Source organism: Phascolarctos cinereus, unplaced genomic scaffold (genome assembly GCF_003287225.1).
Source record: "Phascolarctos cinereus isolate Bilbo 61053 unplaced genomic scaffold, phaCin_HiC Scaffold_2;HRSCAF=192, whole genome shotgun sequence".
Taxonomy (NCBI): Eukaryota; Metazoa; Chordata; class Mammalia; order Diprotodontia; family Phascolarctidae; genus Phascolarctos; species Phascolarctos cinereus.
In genome coordinates, this window is record NW_027555625.1 from 387,072,604 (window position 1) to 387,100,583 (window position 27,980).

At 38.3% G+C, this 27,980-nt stretch overlaps 1 protein-coding gene across 2 annotated transcripts in view; it reads left to right on the forward strand.

The window, feature by feature from the left end:
• Positions 1 to 27,980, forward strand: part of GALNT10 (polypeptide N-acetylgalactosaminyltransferase 10) — a 178,385-nt gene that overhangs the window by 10,869 nt on the left and 139,536 nt on the right. Inside the window, exon 2 of one of the 2 annotated variants that reach the window (XM_020978370.2) lies at positions 18,999 to 19,046. The exons of the other annotated variant lie outside the window; for it this stretch is intronic. Coding sequence (XP_020834029.1) covers positions 18,999 to 19,046 — 48 coding nt within the window. The remainder of the gene's footprint in view (positions 1 to 18,998; positions 19,047 to 27,980) is intronic. 2 annotated transcript variants of the gene reach the window in all.

Genomic DNA, 27,980 nt, shown 5'->3' on the forward strand with positions numbered 1-27,980 from the left:
AGGACAAGCTTTCTGTTTTGACTGTTGTCACATCACAGGGTTAGGAGGCACCTCAGAGTCTATCTTATTTATCCTGTACCTGAAAGAAAAGACCCTCTATAGCATAGCCCATAAGAGGTTCTTCAGCTCTTACTTAAAGACCTCTAGGAAGGGTCTTTTTCCCTTCTTATGGATACTGTGTCTGAGGCTTCATACAAACTAAGATTGTGTTACCTTTTTTGTAACACACATCACACTATTGATTTATATTGAGGTTGCAGCCCATTAAAACCTCTCAGGTCTTTAAAGATAGATGACATTCTACCCATGCCTTTGCCATCTTGCATTTGTGAAGTTGATTGTTTTTAACCGAAGTGTAAGATTTTGTATTTATCTCTATTAAATTATATGTTATTGGTTTTGGACCAACATTCAGTTCTGTTGAGAGCTTTTAGGATTCTACTTTTGTCACTCAGTGTGTAGATTCTCCTGATAGCTTTGTGTTATCTGTAGGTTTGAGAAGTGTGACATCTATTCTTTTATTCAAGTCTTTGATTAAACCAGGGTTAGCCCAGGCCCAAACACAGATCCTGGGGTACTCTACCAGAGGCTTCCCTGTAGACTGACATCAAACTAGTGACTACTCTTTGGTTCTGGTCATTTCAATAGGTCCAAATCCACCCGGCCGCATTCCCATCTAGCCCACATGTCTTCATCTTGTTTATAAAAATAGCACAAAAGACTTGGTAAAATGCTTTACTAAAATCCAGAATTCCTCTGAGCTACCGGTCATGTAATGCTTTTAGAAAAGTAAATGAGGTTTCACTGGCATGACCTGTTGTTAAAGAAGCTGTATTGGCTTTGTAAAGATTATTTCCCTTTTTAAATGCTCATTAATCATTTCTTTAAGAATTTGTTCTAGGATTTTGCCAGGAATGTAAATCATAGTTATTGGCTTGTAATTTGTAGATTCTATTCCCTTCCCTTTTTAGAAAATTAGGACATATGCCTTTTTCTGGACCTGAAAAAACCTTTTGTATTCTCCAAGATCTTTGAGAGTTCCCTGACGGTAGCTAAGCAATCATATCCACCACATTTTTTTTGCTGTGTGTAAGATTTTGTGGTCACAGAATATCTCCTGTCTATATAAGCAAACTTAGATATCCTAAATTTAGCATTGCAGTTTGTCAGAAGCATCTCTGACTCTTAATTATGTCAGCATTTGGTTTTTGGGACACCAATTTATAGGATCATAGATTTAAAGTTGAAAGAGTGATCTGGTTCAGCCCTTTGATTTTACAGATGAGGAAACTGATGCCCAGAGAAGTTAAACAATTTGCCTGTGATCACACAGGAGGTAATTGGCAAATACAGAATTTCAGTTCAGGTCTTGTGACTCCATATCTAGCACTCTGCTATGGAGGACCACGTGAAAACATGCTCCAAACTACTGTTAATAGGAAATGTAAGTCGAAAGAGTTCTGAGGTTTGACTTCGCACCAGGCAAGTTAACACAGGTGACAGGAAGCAGAAACAAGGCAAGGTTGGAAGAGATATAGGAAAACAGGCAAGCCAGTAATCCCACTGCTGGGCATATACTACAAGGAAGGTGGAAACAAAAGGTCACTATATGCCAAAACTCTTTGTGGTAGCGAAGAATTGAAAACAAATTATTATTGAATGGTTGAAAATACCATAACATCATTGTCATGGCTAACATTTTTATAATACGTCCTGTGTGCTAGGCACAGTACTAAACACTCGCAATGATTATCTCATCTGAGCATCACAGCCGCCTGGGAGGAAGGTGCTATTATTATTCCCATTTTGCAGATGAGGAAACTTAGGCAAACAGGTTAAGTGATTTGCCCAGGATCAGAGGGATAGGGAGTATGGGAGGCTGGATTTGAACTTGGGTCTTCCTAACTCCAGGCCCAGCACTCTATCCATCATGCCATGTAGTTGCCCCATACCAAGTAACAATATTGCGGAGGTAAAAGTGGCAAATATGACTAATTCAGATAGACATGAAAAGATTTGTATGAGGAACCAAGAGGACTGTATATACACTAACTATAAGAATGTAAATGAAAAAATAACTAAAAATGGGTTGAGCTTTGCTTACTTGTAAAGATTAGTGGAATATGCGAGCATCTGATTCAGATACATAAGAACCAGAATTATGTGCTGATAGATAAGTGATCAAAGGATATGTACAAACATTTCTCAAAGGAAGAAATACAAACTCTCAACAGAAATATTAAAATGCTTCACATCAATAATTAAATGCAAATTAAAGCAATTCTGAAGTTCTATCTCACACCCCTCAAATTGGCAAAAAATGACAGTTTCCCCCCCCCCCCCACAGAGAGGCTGTGGGTAAACAGGAACACCTTTACATTATTGGTGAAATTGTGAATTGGGCTCAGCCATTCTGGAAAGCAATATGGAAGTACACACCAAAAGTTTTACCTCCTACTGTGCAAGTTAACACAAATGGCACAAAATGGTTGTGAGGAGACAAGCATATCAGTACTCTTGCTACTGGTCATATACTACCAGGAAGTTGCAAGCAGAGGTTGACTTTATGCTAAAATATTCACAGTAGGACTCTTTGTGGTGACAAAAAATTGAATGGTTAAAAATATCACATCATCACTTTCATGATGTTTAAGTTCAGAATAGAAACTTAAAAAAAATTTTTTGAATTGTTTCAAAGAGAATAAAAGGGAAAAGGTCCCAGAGAATAGACGATGAAACATATATTTTCTTTCATAGCAGAAAGGTGGGAGATTAATAGGACGGAATGTTGTATACCTTCTTAGATGCAATCAATGTGTCAGATATTTTGTTTGATTTTTTTTTGTCACAAAGGAGGGATCAGTGGGTGAGTTGTATTGACGTGACTAACGTAAAGACAATAATCATTAAATATGCATGCATATGTGTGTGTAACACGTACATTTAAAACCAGCACTCTTTCCACTGGTCTAGTCTTTGTGCCTTGTGCTAGTAGCTTGCTTAGCTGATTAGGGTAATGGGAAACCTAAACTACAGCCCTTTCAGCTGGATCTCTTATATCTTCCTTTGTGCCAAGAATAGCTTAATCGTTTGGAAAGACAGAAATCTACATTTTGGAAAGAGTCTCTAACAAACCAACGTCTATTGATGGAACCAGGGACCAAGAAAACATATCCTGATTTTCTGTTTATCTCAAAAACTAGGTAATTATAGGAGCAAAGAATGTAAGCTCTAGAAGGGACCTTAGCACAGGCATTTTTTTTCAAAATTAGAGTTGAGGGGCAGGTAGGTGGTACAGTGCATAGAGCTCCGGCCTTGGAGTCAGGAGGACCTGAGTTCAAATCCTGCCTCAGACACTTGACACTTACTAACTGTGTGACTCTGGGCAAGTCACTTAACCCCTTTGCCTAGCTAAAAAAAAATAGAGTTTAAAGGAATCTTAAATCATTGGATACTAGAACATAGAATTGCAGAACAATAGGGCTAGAAATAACTTTAAAGCATTGAATGTCAGAACTGGAAGGAACATTAGAGAGCATATAGTCCCACCCCCACATCTTATAGAAGAAGAAACGGAGGCCCAGAGAAGGTAAGTGATTTGTAGTCGCCCATGGTCACATTGCATCCTGTCCTTGCTCTGTAGTCTGAATTGGTACTCTTATATGTCTTGGTATTATTTATTTCCTTTATAAGTTATCTGTTGTCAAAATATTAACTGCGTAAGAAATCCCAATTCTTTTCTCTCTAAGAATAGGTAATAATTCCCATATTTCATCTTCTTATTTTCATAATTATTTCTTGAGTGTATGAGTTATCCTGCCTAATGCACTGAGGCCTATTTTTGTCCTTTGGGATGTTGAAAGTAAAACTGACAGACCATATTTACCAATGCTGATAGTACTTAGCAACACCATTTCTTTTTAAAGCATACCAGAGAAAATACACTATGTGAGAACTTGTGTTCACAGTTAATTGGACCAGCCCAGAAGGATAGAATGGGAAAGAAAAAAGTACACATTCATTTGCATTCTTTACATAAAAAGTATGTTTGGTCTAGACTCTAGTACATATACTGTTCAACCTATTTTCACATACTGTTGATTCTAAAAACCATCCTGTGAAGTAAGTAGGAGAGAGATTATTCATCTGTTTTTACAAATGAAGAAACTAAGGCCCAGAGTCAAATCAACAGACATTGATTAAATGCCTACTGTTGTCACTATGCTAAGCACTGGGGATACAAAGAAAGGCAAAAAGTCCCTGCCCTCAAGGAGCTTACAGTCTAATGAAGGACTTTATAATCCAGTGGCCCAGAAAGGTGAAATCATTTATGGGTCACACAGGTACAGGACTTTTCCACTATTATACAGTGAAAGTGACAGAGACCAGAAGAATGAAGTGTAAATGGCCTTACTTGCCTTATGCAATTAAAGTGAAGGAAGTAGCAATAGTTATTCCCATTCTTTGTGATAGGGAAAGTTTTGGTCCAAAACAAAGAGTGCTACCCCTGGAATGGAAGTTTAAAGGACTTATAAGGTCCTTTTATAAAGACAAAATATTAAAGTTGGAGGAACCATATTGATCAGCTAGTCCAATCCTCTCATCCTAAGTAAGGGTGGTGATTTGTCTTACATCTAGTGATACTCCAGGACTCATACATCATTCTTCCAAGTTTGGTGTCCTTTTGCACTATAACATATGTGTGGAAGAACTCAAGACCATTGCTTTTCAGAAATAGGTGGTCTGTGAACTGATCCAACCATTTTGGAGAGCAATCTGGAATTATACCCGAATTATTGTGAAGCTGTGTATACCCTTTAACCTAGCAATACCGCTATTAGGTCTGTTTCCTAAGATGATCAGGGAGAAAGGAAGAGAATCTATATGTTCTAAAATATTTATAGCAGCTCTCTTTGTGGTGCCAAAGAACTGGAAGTTGAGGGGTTGCCCATCAATTGAGGAATGGCTAAACAAGTTGTGGTATATGAGTGTGATGGAATAGTACTGTACTGTAAGAAATGATGAGCCAGGTTTATTTTACAAAAACGTGGGAAGATTTGCAAGAAATGATGAGCAGTAAAATAAGTAGAACCAAGATAACATTGCATACAGTAATAACAGTATTGTTCAAAGAACAGCTGTGAACAATTAAGTTATTCTGAATATTAAAAATATTCAAATCAACTACAAGGGACCTATGAAAGAAGATGCTATCCACCTCCAGAGAAAGAACTGATAAATAGAAGTATGCATAGTATGGTTTTTCATATTCATGTGTGTGTGTGTGTGTGTGTGTGTGTGTGTGTGTGTGTGTGTGTGTGTGTGAGTGTATGAGAAATGGAGGCCTTCACTAGTGTAGAGTGGGGAGGGAGAGAGTTTAGAACTTAAAATGTAGCCCCCCAAAAATTAAATTTTAAAAAAAGATGGTCCATTTTTGCAGGTGGATGCAATATTTTTATTGAGTTTCTTCCTATTCATAACACTAGAACATATGGTGGTGTAGGTATTCTGGTAGTTCAAGCTTTGGGCTAGATCTCATATTAACTGTGTGACTTGGGTACATTATTATCTTCTTTGAGCATGTCTCCTCACTTATGTATATGTTTTTTAAGGAGTAGTAACACTTACACATTTGCTTCTTACATAAATTTGTTGTAAAGGTCAGATGAGAAAAGCTGTGGAGTTTCAGTGGATTTCAAACTCAAAATGAGTCATTGTGACAGCCGAAAAAGCTAATATTATTCTGGCATGCACTGAGAGGCTTAGTGTCCAGATTGAGGGCCATAATTTGTTCTATCACTGCCACCTCTGGAGTACGTTGGGAACCACATTTTGGGAAAGACAGGCAAGCTGGATTGAATCCAAATGAGGATGACTTGGTATGATGTGGAGAATATGACCCATTCAGGAGAGGGCAGGGAGAAAAGATTTAGGGGGATGAGGTAGAGGATGTGATAACAGCTGTAAGATATTGGAAGGACTGTCCTATGGAAGACTTGGTCTACATTGCCCCTGGTTCTGTATTCTTGGGCTCAGTATAAAGGAAAAGTTGCTACCAATAGAGTCATCCAGCAATGGAATGCACTGTCTTTAGAGGAGCTTCCTCGTTAGTGTAACAATGGGGTGTTACAGTAGTGCTCCTCTCGGGCTCTGCTCTGTGGAGGCCTGCAGTGAGAGGCTGGGTGACCACTTGTCAGGCATATTCTAGAAAGGGAATTGTGCTTGGGTGTGAGTTGGACTGGAGAGCCTCTGGGGGAAGTCTTTCTAGTCCAGAGATTCTAAGATTTTGTAGGATCCTTGATTTAATTATTTGTCTGTTGTTCCTGCATGAAAAGAACGTGTGAGAAACTTGTTATTGATGACTTCTTTTCCTCGGTAATAATATTAGTAACTCTGACTCCTTTCCCTCAGAGGAATCAGTGCTTCCATTAGTTCAGGGCTTTGTAATACTGAGTATTGGAGATTCTTGCCAAATTCTTGTTTAGCAGCTTTGTATTAAAGTACATCGTGCATAAAGATAGTGTTATTTTGTAACTTTTCTCTCCCTTTTCTTTGGATTTCTTGGTGCTTGGTATAGTGCCTGGCAGATAGTTGGTGTTTAATAAGTGCTTGTTGACTTAATGCTACAGACTTTTTTTTCCTATGTTGTTTGAGGAATAAAATTTTGGGGAATGAAATTTGATTTGGCATGCATTCACTAAATGCCTCCTATGAAAAAGATATGATGGCCATCACTGGGAGTACAAAAATGATGAGTAACACAATCCATGTTTTTAATGAGCATATAACCCATCGGCAGGATATGGCATATACACAGCTAAGTTACAGAAAATTGAGCGTGATGGAAAAAAGATCTAAACAAGAGTACTTTCACCTGAAGTGAGGGAAGATTTCAGGGAAGAGTGATATCTGAGTTGAATATTGATGAGAAGACATGAGGAAAATGTGCAATTTTACCAGTCAAGGTAGAGGTGGGAAAAGATCAGCTAGTAATTTCCTTTGGCTAGAGTATAGTATATGTAAAGGTGAAAAAATGTGACATAGGACTAGAAAAGTAGATTGTAGCGAGGTTGTGGAGTATGTTATTTTTTTTAGAGGCAAAATTAGAGAGAGAACAAATGAATGCTCTTGGGCAGGGCAGCAATGTAATCAGACCTATGCATTAGGAAGATAATTTTTCAGCTGTGAGATTGAGAGAGGAGAAAGAAGGAGAGACCAGTTATTGGGGTGTTACATTAGTCCAGGCAAGAGGCGATGAGAGTCTGACCTAGAATGCTAATAGTACTGGTGGGAAGAAATTATATTTGAGAACTGTTTTATCCATAGTATCAAGAGGTTTGACAAATGAGTAGATGTGGGAGAAGGAAGAGTAAAAGATTATTTTGAGGTTTTGAGCATGACTGATTTGGAAAAATGGTGCTGCTATCCGCAGAAATAATGAAACTGGGATAAGGGCAGGTTTAAGGGGAGTAGATGCTTATTAGTTCAGTTTTGAACTGGTAAATTTGAGGTGCTGTATATCTAGTATGCAGCAAGAGATGAAGAATTAGAACTCAGGGATAAGACACATTCAGTCTTATTCTCCCCTGAGCCCTAGTCTCTTATTGCTAATTGCACGCTGGATATCTCTGCTTGAGCAGTGGAGATTTCTCAATAGGAGAATATGGGTTTGAATCCTGACTCTGACACTTAGTACATGTGTGACTGTGGGTGAGTCACTTCACTTTATGCCTCATTTATAAAATGAACAGGTACATTAAATTACCTCTAAGGTCTCTGGTATCTCTAAATTTGTGATCCTATGATCAAAACAGACCACCACCCCACCACCCCCCAAAAAACCCTACCGTTCCTCTACACTTTTCTGTTTCTTTTGAGGACATCACCATCTTTCCAGCCACCCGTGTTAGAAACTTCTGAGTTATTAGTGATTCCTGTCTCTGTTCCATAGTTCTCAGCCAAATCTTGCTAATTGTACCTCCACAAAATCTCATCCATTGTCCCCATTCTCTTCACTCACAGAACCACTGTCTAGCTCAGCTCCCCAATAGCTCTCATCTGGTATATTGCAGTAGCCTATTAAGTGGTCTTCTGGCTGCCAGCATCTCCCTATGTCTGTCCTTTATATGACTTCCAAATTAATATTCATAAAACACAAAAACCTTCAGTAGTTCCCTAGTATAAAATACAAGTTCCTTCATCTGACATTTAAAAAAAAATCTCCTACAGTCTGGCTACCACCTACTTGTTCAGATTTATTTCCTATTATTCTCCACATAATTTCATATACTAGCCAAACTGGCCTATTAAGCTATTCCCTAAGCTTGACATTCCATCTCCCTTTGTACAGACTGTCCCTTCCATCTTTTATGTACTTATCTTCTTGCCCCTTGTATTCTCCCAGTAGAAGAAAATCCTTTGAGGGCAAGGACTGTTTTGCTCTTGTCTTTCTGTCCCCAGCCCACCTGGTCAAGTGTCTAGTGCATAGTAGGCACTAAATAAAGTTATACTGAATTGATGTTTCAGTTGATTTATAGCTGTGGCAGCCATCTGCATATGTATATGAAAATTGAAGCATTGGAGGCAGATGAGGTTTTCAAGTCAGGGAGATATAGAATGCTGAGAGCTGAGGAGACAGCCTTGGGAATAATACCCAGGTTAGGAAGGAGGATTAACGAGCAAAAGACACTGGGAAGAAATAGGCAGTAACAAGAAATCTGCATAGGAACAGTGTCATGGAGGGCAAAAAGAAAGAAAATATCAGTGATCCATGGGGCAAACTCCTAGAAGGACACAGGAGGGAATGGAATCAAAGATGAAAAGGGAAAGGTCACCTCACTCCCTTAGACTGGAGCAAAGGATGAGAGCATCGTTCAGTAAGCATTTATTAAGCACCTACTATGTTCCATTCATGGTGCTAAGTGCTGGGGATACAGAGAAAGGCAAAAGGCAGTCCCTGTCTTCAAGAAGCTTAGTCTCATTGTAGAGACAACATGTTAAATAATCACATACAAAAATTACAGGTTAAATAGGAAATAACTGATAGAGACTAAAATTAAGAGAGATTGGGAAAGGTTTCCTATAAAGGGTAGGATTTTAGCTGGGACTGGACAGAAGTTAGGAGGAGGAAATGAGGGAGATCATTCTAGGCAAGAGGGAGGGGGTTGGGGCAGTCCGTGAATATTCACACAGTCAAGATACAGAGTATCTTGTGTGTAGAATAGCCAGGAGGTCAGTGTCACTAAATTGAAGTGAGGTAGGGGAGAAGAGAGAATAAGGTATAAGAAGACTGAAAAGGTGGGGGAGGGGGGATAGTGTGGAGGAAGGCAGCTAGGTTATAAAGGTTTTTGAATTTCAGAGGATTTTATATTTGGTCCTGGAGGTGATAGGGAGCCATTGGAGTTTAGAAGTGGGGGGAGGGGGTGACATGGTCAGACCTTCAATTTAGGAAAATTACTTTGTCAGCTGAGTGGAAGATAGATTGTAGTAGACTTGAGGCAGGCAGACCAACCAGCATATTGCAATAGCCCAGGTGTGAGGAGATAAGTGCCTGTACCACTTGGTGGTGGCAGTATCAGAGGAAAGAAGGAAGCTTATGGGAAATATGTTGCAACAATAAAATTGACAGGCCTTAGCAACAGATTGATATGAGAGATGGGAGAGAGTGAGAAGGTGAAAATGACACCTAGGTTGCAAGCCTGAGAGAGTAGGAGGATGGTGGAGCCGTGGACAGTTTGGAGGTTTGGAAAGGGGGGTGGTTTGAGAAGAAAGGTAATGAATTCCGTTTTGGACATGTTGAGCTTAAGATATTGACAGTACATACAGTCTGAGGTGTCTAATTTAAACTAGATGTCAGCCGAGAAATTAGGGCTGGACACATACATTTGAGAATCATCTGCATAAAGATGATAATTGAATCCATGGGAACTAATGAGATCACCAAGTGAAACAGCATATAAGGAGAGAGAAGAGGACCCAGGACAGAGCCTTTTTTGGACACCCACAGTTCTTGGATGTGACCTGAAGATTCAGCAAAGGAGGCTGAGAAGGGCAATCTGATAGGTAAGAGAAGAAGCAGGAGAGAGCAGTGTCCTGAAAACCTGGAGAAAAGGGGCTATCAAAGAGAAGAGGACAATCGACACTGTCGAAGCCGCAGATGAGGATTGAGGAGAGACCTCTGGAGCTGACGCTTAGGGGAGCTCGTTGGTAACTCTGGAGAGAGCACTGGTGAGATTAGAAACGGGGGCAAAGCATACAGGCAGGCCTCCTGCCTCGTCTCTTCTGACTCTGGTCCGTTCTCCACTCACTTGTCTAATTCATCTTTAGAACAAATCTGACTCTATCTCTCTGTCTGGCTCATTCACACACTCACACACTGCTCCAGTAGCTTCTTCATGTCCAGGATCAAATATAAAACTCCCTGTTTGACAAAGCTTGTCTCCCTCCTACCTAATTTTTTTTTTCACCAACACATACTTTGTGATTCAGTGACACTGGCTTCCTTTGCTGTTCCTTAAACAAGACATTCCATCTTCCAACTCGGGACATTTTCCCTGGCTGTCCTCCATGCTTAGAAATTTTTTCCCTCCTCACTTCTGCCTCCTGGCTTCCTTCAAGTCTCAGATAAAATAGAGGTGTGGGGAAGAAGGATGTTTTTGGAGAAGTAGGGGAGATAATGAGCTCTGTTTTAAACATGTTGAGTTTGAAATGGCAATGGGGTATATACTTCAAAATATTTAATGCATAATCCTCAGGAGAGCAACTAGGGCTGATTAGACATATCTGGATATGTTTGTATAGAGATTATTAAACCCACAGAAGCTGATGGGGCCATTGAGAGAGAAAGTAGAACAAGTATTTGATTACTTCGGTGAATCTGTGATTCATTGATAACAGGTATTTCCTCTACCAATGCAATTATACCATCTCTGCTTCCTTAGGCTATACAGTTCTTACCCAGATCTCCAAAAGAGGATACACTTAATGCACTGAAAGACTTAACAACTTTGTTAGGTGTGATGTGGTACCTCAGAGTTTTTAAAATTCTCATAGGAAAGAATTTTGTAAAATTTAAGGCACTGTAAGAAATGGAAGCTATAAATGGGAACTTATGAATGGATGCAAAGTGAAGTAAGCAGAAAGACTTAAGTAAGCAAGAAAACTATTACAGCAATGTAAGCAGAACAACAACAACAAAAGAGCTTGACTGAATGAAGGGATTAGAAAATGTACCTCCCTTCTTTGCAGAGGTGGGAGGCTATGGGTGTGGAACACTAAATATACTGTCCGACTCGGTTCATGTATTGGTTAGTTTTGTTGAATGTGGAGGTGTTTTGCTTTTGTTCTTTTTTATTGTTTGTTACTAGGTATGACTGTGTAATAAAGGGATGTGTTTGGAAATGAAATTGATGTAAAACCAAAAGAAATCAATGCAAATATAAATTTTAAAATGGAAACCAAAAGCCATGAGCTCTCTTACAGAGTTATTGTGAAGTTTAAATAAAAATGAATTAACAGATGTATAGAATACACAGTGAAATTTAAAGAGCATTATTAATAACATAGCTGGTTTCATGATTTCTGAGTCTTGGACTTGTGGGCATGAAGTTGTTTGGCCTTTGGTTTGGAGACAAGATTTTCTTTTGTTTGATTGAAGTGGTGTTAGCTTGCAGGGGCTAAGCCTATTCTACAACCTTCCTGCTGTCCTCTGAGTACACGGAAACAGTCTTACAAGAAAAGAAATAAATTATAAATGGGGAAGTACTGAGCTAGGCTGCTGCACCAATTTCTGTGTGTATGAAACTTTGTATGGGAAATGGAGATAATTTTATTGTGTTGCCTTTACAATGAAAAGGATATCTTTTGCCCTGAAAGGGATAGCACTTACCTGGTTCAATGTCACTTATCTTTTAGGAATCTGTTCATCAAAATAATTTATGGGATACTTTATACTTTCCCATCCATTATCTCATTTAATTATCACAACTATATGAATAAGGAAGGGCAGAGATTATTATCCTCATTTTACTGACTAGGAAATTGAGGTTCAGAATAATGGAGTAAATTGCCCAGGATCTCTTAGAGCTAGGGGGAAGCCGAGCCAGAACCTGAATCTGGGTCCACCGACCAGCATTTATTAACTACCTCTTAGGTGTCAGAAAGTCTGCTAATAGTTACTGAGAACACAAAGACAGGTGAAACAGTCCTTGTCCTTGAGAAGTTTACAGTCCTATTGAGTGGAAATACCATGGACATAAGTATGTACAAAACAGAGACAAGAGAATTTGGTCAGGGATGAGAGGAGGGAGAAGGCATAAGGAAAGGCTTCGTAAAGAAGGCAGCACATGGAGCTAGGCCTTTAAGAAAGCTAGGGATTCTGAGAGGTATGGATGAGGAAGATGTGTGTTCCAGTCATGGAAGGCAAGGAGTGCAAAAGCACAGAGATGGGAAATAAGTGATAACATGATCAGAGCTGCACTTTAGGAAAATCATTTTGGCATCTGTGTGGATCATGGATTGGAGTGGGGGGGGGGGAGACTTATGGCAGAGAGATAGAAGGCTATTGTAATAATAGGTCAGGTGAGGGGGAATGAGATCCTGAACTGTGCTGGTGGCCATGTGAGTGGAGACAATAGATGTGAGAGGGCCCTCTGACTCAAACTTAGAGATTCTCCAAGTTGAAAGGGACTTTAAAAATGATCCCATTCAGTAGTTCCTAAACTATGTTGTATTTAGTCTTTATTTTTATAGAGTTTTATGATTCTTTTTTTGAAATTTTATTAATTTATTTTGATCTATCAATAATCACTTCCATATGATTTTGAGTTTAAAATTTTTCTCCCCCTTCCTCCCCACCACCCTCCCCAAGATGGTGCACAATCTGATATAAGCTATACATTTACATTCCTATTAAACATATTTTCACATTAGTGGTGTTGTAAGTAAAAATTAAAACCAATAGGAAGAACCATCAGAAAGAGGAAACAAAACTCAACAGAAGAGGAAAAAAAATAGCAATTCAACTTTCATAGTTCTTTCTTTGGATGTAGATAGCATTTTCCATCACGAGGCCTCTGGAGATGTCTTAGATCCTTCTATTGCTGGGAAGGGTTAAGTTTATCAATATTAGTCATCGCACAACATGGCTGTCGTTGTGTACAATGTTCTCTTGGTTCTGCTCATTTCACTCTGCATCAGACCATGCAAGTCTTTCCAGGTTTTTCTGAAGTCAGGCTGTTCATCATTTCTTATAGCACAGTAGTATTCCATTACATGCATATACCACAACTTGCTCAGCCATTCCCCAATTGATGGGCATCCTCTCAATTTCCAATTCTTTGCCACCACAAAAAGAGCTGCTATGAATATTTTTATACATGTGGGAAGTTTTATGATTCTTAAATTCTCTCCTCAACCTGCTTTCCAGGCCAGCTATTTTTGATAGTAGATACCTTACCTTCTTCTCTTCTTCCTCCTTCTCTAACTTGGTGATATTATTTCTTCTTGTTGCACTTCTGTCACTTCATTCTGTTTTTTGTGGAGTCTATTACTTGGGTAAAGTTTTCTGCTTTCTGTTCTAAGTTATTTATTTTCCTTCAATTTTTTTTTTCCTTCAGAGCTTTTTCACATAATTTTGTTTTTATCTCTTTATTTTTTTTTCTAGTCACTCCTATAGTCCTTGTGACCAAGTTTTCTGGGCTTGGCCTGACTCAGGCCAGTTCCTTGATTGTTTATGAGACATTTATAGGTCATTCAACAGTTACAAAACAAAAAATTTACTTAGCCATAGCCGAAGGCTTTGGAGAATCTCACCTCAAGTTGATTCTGCTGAGCACAGCACCCTTGCCTGAGTTCCTGATCTACCACCCAAGCATTCACGCCAGCTTTGAAGCTCTTTGAGACATCTTTGTACTCAGGCAACTAGGAAGTGATATCAACAGCCTGAACCTTTTCTGCTGTAACCACCTGAGATTTGAGGATGGTCTCAATACCTTTTAAGGAAAAATAACTTGCACAGAAGGAGCACTTAGGATAATACTCCTGTGACATTAAGCTATTTTTATTTCTTGAAGTGCTGCTTGTACCAGTTGTGGAGTTACTTTCTCTTTAGCCTTTTTTTAACCCATAGTTTTTCTTTGTTGTGTTTAATGTTTTCTTCTGGGTTTTTCTTTTTTTCATATTTCCAGCCTCAGTTTTTGGATTGGCATTTTGTGCTAGGACCAGACTCTTCTTCCTCTTGTACAGAGTAGGCAGGCTCCACCTGGTCTTGTCATTTCTGAAGTGTGCATACCATTCTGAATGTTGTGGCTAGGTCCACCCTCTGCCAGAATTGCTACTTCTTACTCTAAAACCTGGTGGCCCAATGGGAGTTTTGACTTCAGCTAATCTCTGTTTCCTTCTTGAAACAAGCTCCAGGTGGGAACTGGTTCCATCCCTTTCTGTGGCCCTGATAAGCCCCAAACAGATGTTATAGATTGAGCTACTTTCAGGTCTTCTGTAAGGTCAGTAATCCTGCTGCCGCTTGGGCCTTCTGCTGGTCTTGTCTCTCACTATTTTAGAGTAGAACCCTGCCTCCTTGCTAGGGTTCTCTTGGGCTTCCTGGGTGCTGTACTGGTCCTGTCTCCGTCTACAGCTCCAGGGTGGGTTGCCTTGACAATGTTCTCACCCTCTCTCCTTCTCTGACTCTGGCACAGGCTGCTAAGGTACTACAATGGCTCTTTCTCCTGTTATGTCTCCAGTGCAGGCTGCTGGGGGGTGGGGGTGAGGTTGATTTCCACACTGCTTGGCTGATCTCCCACTCAGAGCTTCTACAGGCTTCTGGCAGTGTGCTTGAGCAGTCCTGGCCTGGATGGTGGAGTTGGTTGCTATTTCTCTTTCATTTTCTTTATGATTGCTCATTCTCGTGCACTTTTACACCTTGGCTGGAGCATTTATGGGAGAGCTGGGCTCCTCTTGGACTTTTCACATTGCCAACAACTGGAAATCTAATTTATAGAATTTTTAAAAAGATTTTTGGTAATAGAAATTTCAGAGACCAATAAAAATTTACACTGGACTAGCCCTGACCTTCAAGTATAGGCCAACCTCTAAGAAAATTCCAGCCCAGAAAAGTTTTGATTTGCCCAAGGTCACACAGCTACTAAATGATAGAGATAAGACTACAGCCTGTCGTTTGACTCTAAGTCCAGAGCTCTTCTTTTTTTACCTCCTTTAAAGTGTTTGTTTATTTTAAGAATTTTTTAAAAATTGAGTTCTAAATTCTCTCCCTCCCTCCTGCCCCTCACTCACCCACTGAAAAGACAAACAATATGTTATCAATTATGCATGTGAAATCATGCAGAACATATTTCCATATTAAATGTATTGCCAAAAAAAAGGCAAGAAAAATGAAGTTAAAAAAACTTTACTTCATTTTGCACTCAGAGTTCATTAGTTCTTGCTCTGGAGGTAGAAAGCATTTTTCATCATGAGTCCTTTGGAATTGTCTTAGATCGTTGTATTGATCAGAGTAGCTAAATCTTTCATAGTTGATCATCATTATGATATTGTTTTTACTGTGTAAAAACAATACATGTTTTGTTTTTGATCTCCTGGTTATGCTTACTTCACTTTTCAGCAGTTCAATAGTTCATAGGTCTTGCCATGTTTTTTTGAAACTATCCCCTTTGTCATTTCTTATAGCACAATAGTATTCCATCATAATGATATGCTATAACTTGTTCAGTCATTCCTCACTGGATGGGCATCCCCTCAATTTCCAATTCTTTGCCACCACAAAAAGAATTGCTATAAATATTTTTGCACATAGAGGTGCTTTTCCTTTTTCTTTGATCTCTTTGAGGGTACAGACCTAGTGGTGGTATTTCTGGATCAAAGGGTATGAACAGTTTTATAGCCCTTTACACATAGTTCCAAATTGTTTTCCAGAATGGTTGGATCAGTTCACAACTCCACCAGCAGTTCATTAGTGTACCTATTTTCCTTCATCCTTTCTAGCATTTGTCATTTCTGATATGTATGAGGTGGTACTGCAATTGTTTTAATTTGTATTTCTCTAATCAGTAATGATTTAGGGCATTTTTTATATGACTATGGATAACTTTGATTTCTTCTTCTGAAAACTGCCTGTTCATATCCTTTGACCAGTTAGCAATTGGGGAATGGCTCTTATTTTTATAAATTTGACTCAGTTCTTTATGCATTTGAGAAATGAAGCCTTTATGAGAAAAACTTGCTGCAAAAATGTTTTATATAACTTCATTGTCTATGGTACCTTTTAACAAAATCAGGTTTCCTTGATTATTTCTTTTAATTAAGTTTGTTTTTGCTTTTACTTTGTGTGAGATCATGATTACTACCCCTGGTTTGTTTTTTTTACTTCAGTTGAAGCATAATAGATTCTGCTGTAGCCCTTTATTCTGACTCTGTGTGTATCTTTCTGTTTCAAGTGTATTTCTTGTAAACAACATATTGTTGGATTCTGGTTTCTAATCTTTGCTGTCTGCTCCCGTTTTGTGGGTGATCTCATCCCATTCACATCCACAGTTATGATTACTGTGTATTTCTTTCCATCCTTTTTTCTTCTGTTTATCCTTCTCTCTCTGTTTTTATCCTTCCTGTCCTCAAAATGCTTCTGACCACTGCCTCTCTTATTCTGCCCTCTCTTTTATCTTCTCACCCCTCTTTTCTTATCTCCTTCCCCTTCTATTTCCATCTTTTGTAAGATAGATTTCCCTACCCAACTGAGTGTGTGTGAGGACTTCCTTCTTTGAACCATTTCTAATAAAAGTGAGGTTCAAGCATTGCTTGCCATACCCCATGCCCCTACCATTTCCCCCTCCACTATAAAAGCACTTCCTTGCATGTCTCTTTTATGTGAGATAATTTTCCTCATTATGCATCTCTCTTCTTTCTTCCCCCCAGTGCTTCCCTTTTTTACCCCTTCATTTTTTTTTTAGATTATCCCAACATAATCAACTTATTCCCTTGCTCTCTGTGTAGACTCCTTCTAACTGCACTAATAATGATAAAGTTCTTAGGAATTACATGTATTGCCTTCTCGTATAGGAATGTAGACAGTTTTTTATTGAGTCTCTTATGATTTCTCTTTCGTATTTCATATTTCACCTTTTTAAGTTTCTCTTGAGTCTTGTGTTTGAATGGAAAACTTTCTGTTCAGCTCTAATCTTTTCATCAGGAATGCTTGAAAATACTCTATTTTATTAAATTTCCATTTTTTCCCCTGAAGAATTATTCTGCATTGCTAGGTAGTTTATTTTTGGTTGTACTTCTAGCTTCTTTGCCTTCTGAGATATCATATTCTAAGCCCTCCAATCCTTTAATGTGGAAGCTGTCAAAACCTTGTGTGATCCTGACCGTGGCTTCATGACATTTGAGTTGTTTCTGGCTGCTTGCAACATTTACTCCTTGATCTGAGAGCTTTGGAATCTGGCTGTAATATTCCTGGGAGTTTTCATTTTGGGATCTCTTTCAGAAGGTAATCAGTAGATTCTTCCTGTTTCTATTTTCAATTTTACCCTGTGGATCTAAGATATTGGAGCAGTTTTCCTCAATAATTTCTTAAAATATGTCTAGGCTCTTTTTTTTTTTATCATGGCTTTCAGGTAGTCCAGCAATTCTTAAATGATCTTTCTTTGATCTCTCTTCCAGGTCAGGTTTTTTTCTAATGAGATATTTCATTTTTTTCTTCCAGTTTTTCATGCTTTTGTCTTTGTCTTATTATTTCCTAAAGCTTCATGAAGTCATTAGCTTCCACTTGCCTATTTCTAATTTTTAAGGAATTATTTTCTTCAGTGAGCTTTTGTACCTCTTTTCCATTTGGCTTATTCTGCTCTTTCAGGAGTTCTTCTCTTTAGTGAATTTTTGTTCCTCTTTTACCATTGGGCCAATTCTGTTTTTTAAAGTGTTATTTTCTTCAGGAGTTTTTGTGCCTAATTTACCAAGCTGCTAATTCTCTTCATAATTTTCTTGTATAACTTTCATATCTTTTCCCAATTTTTCTCCGCCACTCTTGTCTCTTTCTTTAACTCTCCCAGCAATTCTTGTTGTACTTGTGTCCAATTAGCATTTTTCTTTGAGGCTTTGGTTGTAGGTGTTTTTACATTATCTTCTGATTTTATGTCTTGGTCTTCCCTGATACTATAGTAGCTTTTTATGGTCAAGTTATTTTTCTTGTTGTTTGCTCCTTTTCCCAGCCTGTTTCTTGACTTTGAACTTTATGTTAAAGTTGGGCTGTGGTCACCTAGGGGTGGGTAGGCATTGTGCCAAGCTTCAGGCATTTTCATGCTGCTGTTTTCAGAACCAGTTATGTGGATCTGCAAGTTTTTGGTGCTTCCAAGGTACTGTGATCCAGAAGGAGGTATGGTCACTACTCTCCTGGTCTGCACTCTGTTGTTTATCCAGGAAGGGCCCCTGCAGAAAGTGCGGAAGAGCAATGGAACTGTGACCAGGTCCCCTATTCTGCTGTGACCATAAGTGCTAGTACTCCTCTCCATCCTGGAACTGAGACCCAGAACGTCTCTGGGCTGAGAGCGCCTAAAGCTGCTGCAACCACTTTTGGAACCATCTTCAAGACCTGCTGCTGGTGTTGCCACCACATGCAATTTAGGCCAGTTCCAACCTTGGTGTCACACACCTCTCCTGCCTACTTCCTAATTTGTCTTAGGCTGGAAAAATGGCTCGCCTTGGTCTTTTATTGGCTCTGCCTCTCCACAATTGTGTTTGACGCATTATTTTGAAGTTCTTTGGAGGGTAATGTTGGGGCAATTTGACTGCGTTGCTGCCTCTAATCTGCCAAATGGGCTCTGTCCCCGGCCCCCTTGTCCAGAGCTCTTTCCACTGTACCCTTTCATATGTGTTCCTCTGTCGATAAGAGAGAGACTTCTGGGTATGAGAATTATTTGAATTAAAAGGGAGGTATTCTAGGATTTAGTATTTGAACAGACTTTGGAGATCAATTTGTTTCCTTTATTTTACAGCTGAGGAAAGAGCTCCAGAGAGATCATGCCCTCCTCAGGTTAACAAAGGTACTAAGTTGCAGAGTTGGGATTCAAACCCAGGTTGTTGGACTCTACATGTAGTGCTCTTTCCATTCCACCAGCTGGCCTGATTGGTAAGCGAGCAGATTAGCCTGGCTACAGTAAGTACTGGGCAGAGATGTTCCTTGTGGAGGGCACTGAACAGCTAACTTGGCTGATGGCCTTCAGCTGTTGCCCATTTGATTCTTAATGACATCTATATGGCTTAGTGAAAGATTATGAGCCTGGAAGTTGAGACCTATGTCTAGTCCTAGATCTGTTATTATCTCACTGTGTGACCTTGGGCAAGTAACATTACCCTTCTGATCCGTCTTGACAGCTGTAAGATCCTCAACTAGGGCACAGGATTCAGAGACCTGGGGTCCTTGACCAGCCATGTGGTGTCTGCATATCCTGACCAGCATTTAACATTTCTAGAAAGTATTGTTTCCCTTCCCTTTTTTACATTGTAGTCATTTCACAATAGTCTCTCTGTCCTTCCCCAGAGAACTTTACCTGTTAACAGAGAAAAAGTTAAGAAAACCAGCCAAGGCAGTGGCTAAATATCTCACAGCATTCTACACCTGCATTTCTCCACCTCTTTACTTAGAGGAGGGAAATGTGTTTCATCATATGTCTTCTGGGACCAAGATCCCAACCAACATTTTTAGCAAAAAGTGTTTTGGCCCTTATTTGTTGGAATTCTTGGGGGAAGGGAGAGGTTGGTGAGTACTGGGCAGGGATGGGGGGGGCAGATTCCAAGCTTAAACATAAGACTGTATTTGGAGTGATTATTCAGCTCCCCAAGTGCTGCTGTAAATTCATTTAAAACAGACATCATTGCTAAAACCCCACAAAATATTTTGGCTTGAACAGTAAAGTCATTTTAATTTATGGTGTCCACTTCTTGGTGCCTTTTGGCATTTTGCAAAGTGACACTGCTGTTAGCAGTCACTTTGGGATATTTATGAATCTGTGTTTGTCACACTTTGAATCCAGGAATGGAAATAGGGTCATATTTTGAAAATGCATTCCTCATGGAGCTTGAAGATTGGATAGGGGCCACCTGAAGCATTGTTGAATGCCAGCTAGGCCTTTGAAATCTCTCTCTTCTCCAAATCCCATTAGAAACCTTCCTCTCTGAACTCAAGTCACAGCCTGCCACTGTAAGCTCCCAATTTGGCAAGTGCCCAAAGCTGACATATTTAAATAAGTACAAAATTCTTCTCCATGTGGAAATGCTGTTCATTGAGTAGGTTGCTGAGAATAGCTAAACATAACAGTTTGGCCCCAGTTCCCATCCATCTAAAATTGTATGAGCAAAGACAGGGTCTCTTACCTGTCATCTCCCCCATAGCACTTAGAATGGTGCTGGACACATTGTAGGTGTGCTGTATGAAATACTGAGTGGGATAATAGAAAACTTGCTGGATCTTGTGTGCTGTGGTATAAAGAATACTAGATGTGGAATCCTAGGGCCTGGGCTTATATGTTGCTTCTGCTTTTGGGACCTAAATATACACTCTCTGGGGTTAGACTAGATCAGGGGACCTTAACTTGGGGTCCATGAACATTAAAAAAAATGTTTTTAATAACTATGTCATTATTTTTGGTCTCCTTTGTAATCCTTGGCATTTTATTTTGTGCATTTAAAAACAAAACTAATGGATTGGAAAAGTAGTCCATAGGCTTCACTAGACTGCCATAGGGGTCCATGACACGGAAGTTAAGGGTCTTTGTACTTAAAGGATCTTCTAAGTTCCTTCCTGCCCTAAATTTTATGATCTGAAGACCCAGGTTTAAGTTCTAACTCTGCAACTTAAAAGTTTTGTCATCTTAAACAAGTCACTCAATGTCTCTGAACCTCTTTCTTTATCTTTAAAATAAGAGTAATAGTACTTGCCTCTATTTAGAGGCAGTTGGTGGCCCAATGGACAGAGTGTAGGAGTCAGAAAGTCCTGAGTTCAAATTTGGCCTCAGATACTTAGAAGTTGTGTGACTTTGGGCAAATGACTTAACTGCTGTTTGTCTCAGGTTCCTCAACTGTAGCATAGAAATAATAATAGCATCAAATTCAGAGGATTGTTGTGAGAATCAAGTGAGATATTTGCAAAGGACTTACTTTACACAGTGCCTGGCACACAGTAGATGCTTAATAAAGGCCTGTTTGCTTCCTACCTTCTTACCTTCCTACTGATCCCCGTAGGACTATTTTAAGGATCAAATGGCTCTTCATAACTGTAGAGTAGCGCGTAACTGCAAACTGTTATTTAAAATAGAACAACTGGACTTGGTGAGGCAGAATGCCAGGAAATAGGAGTAGAAAGAGCATTGGCTGAGGGTCAGAAGACCCTGCCACTAGCTGCCTGCCTTGGGCAAGTCGTTTTAACTTTTCTTGACCTCAGTTTCCTCTGTAGACTGAAAAAACAAGCCCTCTTTATTCTATACAAATGAAGCTATTTACAGGACATTTGAACCTAAGTTCCTAACATCATGATTTTTTTTTTATTTAACAAACATTAATGATGTAATATCTATCTATTTAGCATTCTGCCAGATGCTAGTGGAGATTGTTTCCATTAGACCCACATGTACTTGACTGTTTACTAAGCACTCTGTATAAGTTCTTGGGTGCAGCTACGTGGCACTGCAGTGGATAGAATGCTAGGTCTGGAGCCAAGAAGATGCATTTTCATGAGTTCAAATCTGGCCCTAGACACTTACCAGCTATGTGACCCTGAGCAAGTCCCTTAATCCCATTTGCCTCAGTTTCCTCATCTGTAAAATGAGCTGGAGAAGGAAATGGCAAACCAGTCCAGTATCTTTGCCAAGAAAACCCAAATGGGATCAGGAAGAGTCAGGACTGAAAAACAAATTCCTCACAGTGGGAAGGATATAGTGAGAGAATTATTTTATAAATTGTAAGTGATAATATGTAGAGATGAGCTGTTCTTAACATAATAGGATATAAACATAATAGTATTCTATCACAATCATAAGCTACAACTTGTTCAGCCATTCCCTAACTGATGGGTATCCCCTTAATTTCTAATTCTTTGTCACCACAAAAAAAAGAGCTGCTATAAATATTTTTGTACATATAGATCCTTTTCCTTTTTCTTCGATCTCTTTGGGATAAAGACCTAGTAGTGGTATTGCTGGGTCAAAGGGTATGCACAATTTTATCACCCTTTTGGCATAGTTCCAAATTGCTCTCCAGAATGGTTCAGTTTATAACTCCATCAGCAGTACATTAGTGTCCTAATTTCTGCATATCCCCTCCAATATTTGTCATTTTTCTTTTCTGTCATATTAGCCAATCTGATAGGTATGAGGTGGTACCTCAGAGTTGTTTTAATTTGCGTTTCTCTAATCAATAGTGATTTTGAGCATTTTTTTCATATAACTATAGATAGCTTGGATTTCTTTGTATGAAAACTGACTATTCATGTCCTTTGACCATTTATAAGCCAGGGAATGACTTGTATTCATATAAATTTGGCTCAGTTCTTCATTTGAGAAATAAGGTCTTCATCAGAGAAACTTGCTATAAAAATTTTTTTCTCAGTTACTTGCTTTGTTTCTAATCTTGGCCACATTGGTTTTGTTTGTGCAAAGGCTTTTAATTTAATGTAATCAGAATTATCCATTTTATATCCTGTAGTACTCTTTGTCTCTTGTTTGGTCATAAATTCTTCCCTTATCCGTAGACCTGATAGGCAAAAATTTTCTCTGCTTTCCTAATTTGCTTACGATATGTCTTTAAATCGTGTACCCATTTTGACCTTATCTTGCTTATATGATGTGAGATGTTGTTCTACACCTAGTTTCTGCTAAACTGCTTTCCAGTTTTCCCAGCAGTTGTTGTCAGATAGTGTCTTCTCGTCCCAAAAGCTTGGATCTTTAAGTTTATCAAACACTAGCTTACTGTGGTCATTTACTACTGTGTATTGTGTGCCAGGCAGCAGCTAGATGGCGCAGTGACTAGAGTGTTGGCCCTGGAGTCAGGGAGACTCAGCCTCCTGAGTTCAAATCTGGCCTCAGAGACTGAGTAGTTCTGTGACCCTGGGCAAGTCACTTAACCCTGTTTGCTTCAGTTTCCTCGTCTGTCAAATGAGCAGAAGGAAAAGGCCACTGGAGTAGTTTTGCCAAAAAAACCTCAGAAGGGGTCACTAAGTGTTGTACATGAATGAAGTAACTGAACGCCTGAAATGGTGCACCTAACCTATTCCACTGTTGTGCCAGTCTTATTTCCTAACCAGATTGGTTTGATGACAACTGCTTTGTGATACTAGGCCACCTTTCGTCATACTTTTTTCCTTGACTCCCTGGACATTCTTGACCTATTTGTTCTTCCAGATGAATTTTGTTATTACTTTTCTAGCCCTGTAACTTTTGGTGCTTTGATTGGTATTGCACTGAATAAGTAAATTAACCTCAGTGGAATTGTCATTTTTGTTACAGTGGCCCTGCCTACCCATGAGCAATTAAGGTTTTTCCGGTTGTTTAGATCTGGCTTGATTTGTTTGAAAAGTGTTTTGTGATTGTGTTCATATAATTCCTGGTTTTGTCTTGGCAGTATTGTTGTGGTTGTTGGGTTGTTCCAGTTGTTTCTGACTCTTTGTGATGCCATTTTGGGTTTTCTTGGCTAAGATACTGGAGTGGTTTGCCATTCCCTTCTCCAGCTCATTTTTACAGTCTCCCAAGTATTTTGTATTGTCTACATTTACGTTAAATGGAATTTCCATTTCTTCCTGCTGGACTTTGTTGGTAAGATATAGAAATGCTGATGACTTATGTGAGTTTATTTTATGTCCTGAAACCTTGTTGATGTCATTAATTATTTCAACTAGCTTTTTTTTTCTCTTTGGTGAGGCATTTGGGGTTAAGTGACTTACCCAGGGTCACACAGCTACACCCAGGTCCTTCTGACTCGCCTAGCTGCCCCTTCAACTAGCTTTTTATTGATTCTCTGGGATTCTCTGAGTGTTCCACTGTATCATCTGCAAGGAATGAGTTTTGTTTCCTCATTGCCTGTTCTAATTCCTTCAATTTCTTTTTCTTCTCTAATTATTGCATTTCTAGTACAATATTGAATAATAATGATGTTAATGGGCACTTTGCTTCCCTCACTCCTCATCTTATTAGGAAGGCTTAAGCTTATTTTCATTACAGATAATGCCGCTGATTGTTTTAGGTAGGTACTCCTTACCATTTTGAGGAAAGCTCCATTTATTCCTATGTTTTCTGGTGTTTGTTATAGGAATGAGTGTTGTATTTTGTCAAAAGCCTTTTCTGCATCTATTGAGATAATTATATGGTTTTTGTTATTTTTTAAATCGATATGGCCCAATGATGCTGATAGTTTTCCTAATATTGAACCAACCCTGCATTCCTGGTATAAATCCTACCTGGTCATAGTGTATTATTCTTGTGATAAGTTGCTGCAATCTACTTGCTAGTATTTTGTTTAAAATTTTTGCATCTATATTCATTAGAGAAATTGGTCTATAATTTTCTTTCTCTACTTTGACTCTTCCTGGTTTAGGTATCAACACCTTATTTGTATCATAAAAAGAATTTGGTAGGAATCCTTCTTTGTCTATTTTTTGAAATAGTTTATGTAGTATTAGAATTAATTGCTCTTTAAATGTTTGGTAGAATTCACTTGTGAATACATCTAGTCCTGGGGATTTTTTTTTCCTTAGGAAGCTCTATTATGGCTTGTTCTATTTCTTTTTCTAAGATAGGGTTATCTTAGTATTCTATTTCCTCTTCTGTTAATCTGAACAACTTATATTTATGTAAACATTTATCTATTTCACTTAAATTATTAGATTTATTGGCATGTAATTAGCCGAAATAGCTCCTGGTAATTGCTATAATTTCATCTCCATTGGTAGTGCATTGACCCTTTTCATTTTTGATACTAGTAATTTGGTTTTCTTCTTTCTTTTTTTAAAATTAAATTAACCAATTGTTCATCTATTTTGTTGGGGGGGTTTTCCCATAAAACCACCTTCTAGTTTTATTAATTAGTTCAGTGGTTTTCTCACTTTCAATTTTATTAATTTCTCCTTTGATTTTCAGGATTTCTAATTTGATGTTTGAGTATATTTAATTTGTTCTTTTTGTCATCTTTTTAATTGCATGCCCTTTCATTATTCTGCTCGTTCTCTATTTTATTGATATAAGTATATAGAGATATAAATTTTCCCCTAAGTACTGCTTTGGCTACGTCCTATATATTTTGGTATGTTGTTTCATTGTTATCATTCTTTTTAATGAAATTATTTATTGTTCCTTTGATTTGTTCTTTGACCCACTCATTCTTTAGGGTTACATTATTAACTTTCAATTAATTTTTGAATTATGTTTTATGGTCCTTTATTGAATGTAATTTAAATTGCATTATGACCTGAAAAGGATGCATGTAATATCTCTGTTTTTCTGCATTTGGTTCTGAAGTTTTTATGCCCTAATACATTGTCAATTTTTGTGTAGGTGCCATGTACCACTGAGTAAAAGGTATATTTCTTTCTATTCCCACTCAATTTTCTCCAGAGATCTGTCATAGCTAACTTTTCTAAAATTCTATTCATGTCTCTTAACTTCTTTCTAATTTATTTGAAGGTTAGCTTTCTGAGAAGGAAAAGTTCAGGTCCCCCACTAGTATAGATTTCTCTCTGTGTCTATTTGTTCTTTGACCCACTCATTCTTTAGGACTAGATTATTTAGTTTCCAATTAATTGTTTTGGGGTTGGTTTTTTGGTTTTTGGTTGTTGGTTTTTGGTTTTTTTGTGAGGTAGTCGGGGTTAAATGACCTGTTCAGGGTCACATAGCTAGTAAGTGTCAAGAGCCTGAAGTCAGATTTGAACTCAGGTCCTTCTGATTCCAGAGCCAGTGCTCTATCCATTGTGCCACCTAGCTGTCCCTCTAATTAATTTTTAATCTATTCTTCCATGACCCTTTGTTGAATGTAATTTGTTTTGTTGTTTTTGTTTGCTCATTTTTCCAGCCTATTTCTTTTTTTTGTTTTGTTTTGCTTTTTTTTAAATTTTATTAATTTATTTTGATTTATCAACAATGACTTCCATATGTTTTTGAGTTGAAAATTTTTCTCCCTCTTCCTCCCCCCACCCTCCCCAAGATGGCACACAATCTGATATAGGCTTTACATTTACCTTCCTAATAAACATATTTTCACATTAGTGAAGTTGTAAGTAAAAATTAAAAACAATAGGAGGAACCATCAGAAAGATGAAAGAAAACTCAATAGAAGGTAAAAATAAGTGATAGCAATTTGACTTCCATAGTTCTTTCTTTGGATGTGGACAGCATTTTCCATCCCGAGGCCTCTGGAGATGTCTTAGATCCTTGTAATGCTGAGAAGGGTTCAGTTTAACAATATTAGTCATTGCATAACGTGGCTGTTATTGTGTACAAAGTCCTCTTGGTTCTGCTCACTTCACTCAGCATCAGACCATATAAGTCTTTCCAGGTTTTTCTGAAGTCAGCCTGTTCATCATTTCTTTATAGCACAATAGTATTCCATTACATTCATATACCACAACTTGCTCAGCCATTCCCCAATTGATGGGCATCCTCTCAATTTCCAATTCTTTGCCACCACAAAAAGAGCTGCTATGAATATTTTTGTACATGTGGGTCCTTTTCCCATTTGTTTGATCTCTTTGGGATATAGCCCTAGAAGTGCTATTGCTGGATCAAAGGGTATGCACATTTTTGTAGCCCTTTGGGCATAGTTCCAAATTGTTCTCCAAAATGGTTGGATCATTTCACAACTCCACCAACAATGTATTAGTGTTCCAATTTTCCCACATCTTCTCCAACATTTATCACTTTCCTGTTTTGTCATGTTGGCCAATAATTATGTGGTACCTCAGAGTTGTTTTGATTTGCATTTCTCTAATCAATAACGATTTAGAGCATTTTTTCATATGACTATAGATGGCTTTAATTTCTTCATCTGAGAACTGTCTGTTCATATCCTTTGACCATTTATCAATTGGGGAATGGCTTGTGTTCTTATAAATTTGTCTTAATTCTCTATATATTTTAGAAATGAGGCCTTTATCAGAGAGACTGTTCGTAAAAATTCTTTCCCAATTTTCTACCTTCCTTCTAATCTTAGTTGCATTGGCTTTGTTTGTGCAAAAACTTTTCAATTTAATGTAATCAAAATTATCCATTTTGCTTTTCATAATGTTCTCTATCTCCTCTGTTTGGTCATGAATTCTTCTGTTCTCCATAGATCTGATAGGTAAACTATTCCTTGTTCTCCCAGTTTACTTATGGTATCAGCCTTTATATCTAAGTCCTGAACCCATTTTGACTTTATTTTGGTATATGGTGTGAGATTTGGGTCTATGCCTAGTTTCTGCCATACTCTTTTCCAGTTTTCCCAGCAGTTTTTTTCAAAGAGTGGGTTCTTATCCCAGAAGCTGGGGTCTTTGGGTTTATCAAATAATAGATTACTATAGTCATTGACTACTGTGTCTTGCATATTTAACCTATTCCACTGATCCACCTCCCTATTTCTTAGCCAGTACCAAGCAGTTTTGATGATTGCTGCTTTATAATACAATTTAAGATCTGGAATTGCTAGGCCACCTTCCCCTGCATTTCTTTTCATTAGTTCCTTTGATATTCTGGACCTTTTGTTTTTCCAAATGAATCTTGTTATTATTTTTTCTAACTCTATAAAATAATTTTTTGGTAGTTTGATTGGTATGGCACTGAATAAGTAAATTAGCTTAGGTAGGATTGTCATTTTTATTATATTAGCTCGGCCTACCCATGAGCAACTGATGTTTTTCCAATTATTTAGATCTGATTATTTGTGTGAAAAGTGTTTTGTAATTGTGTTCATAGAGTTCCTGGGTTTGTTTTGGGAGTTAGACTCCTAAATATTTTATAATG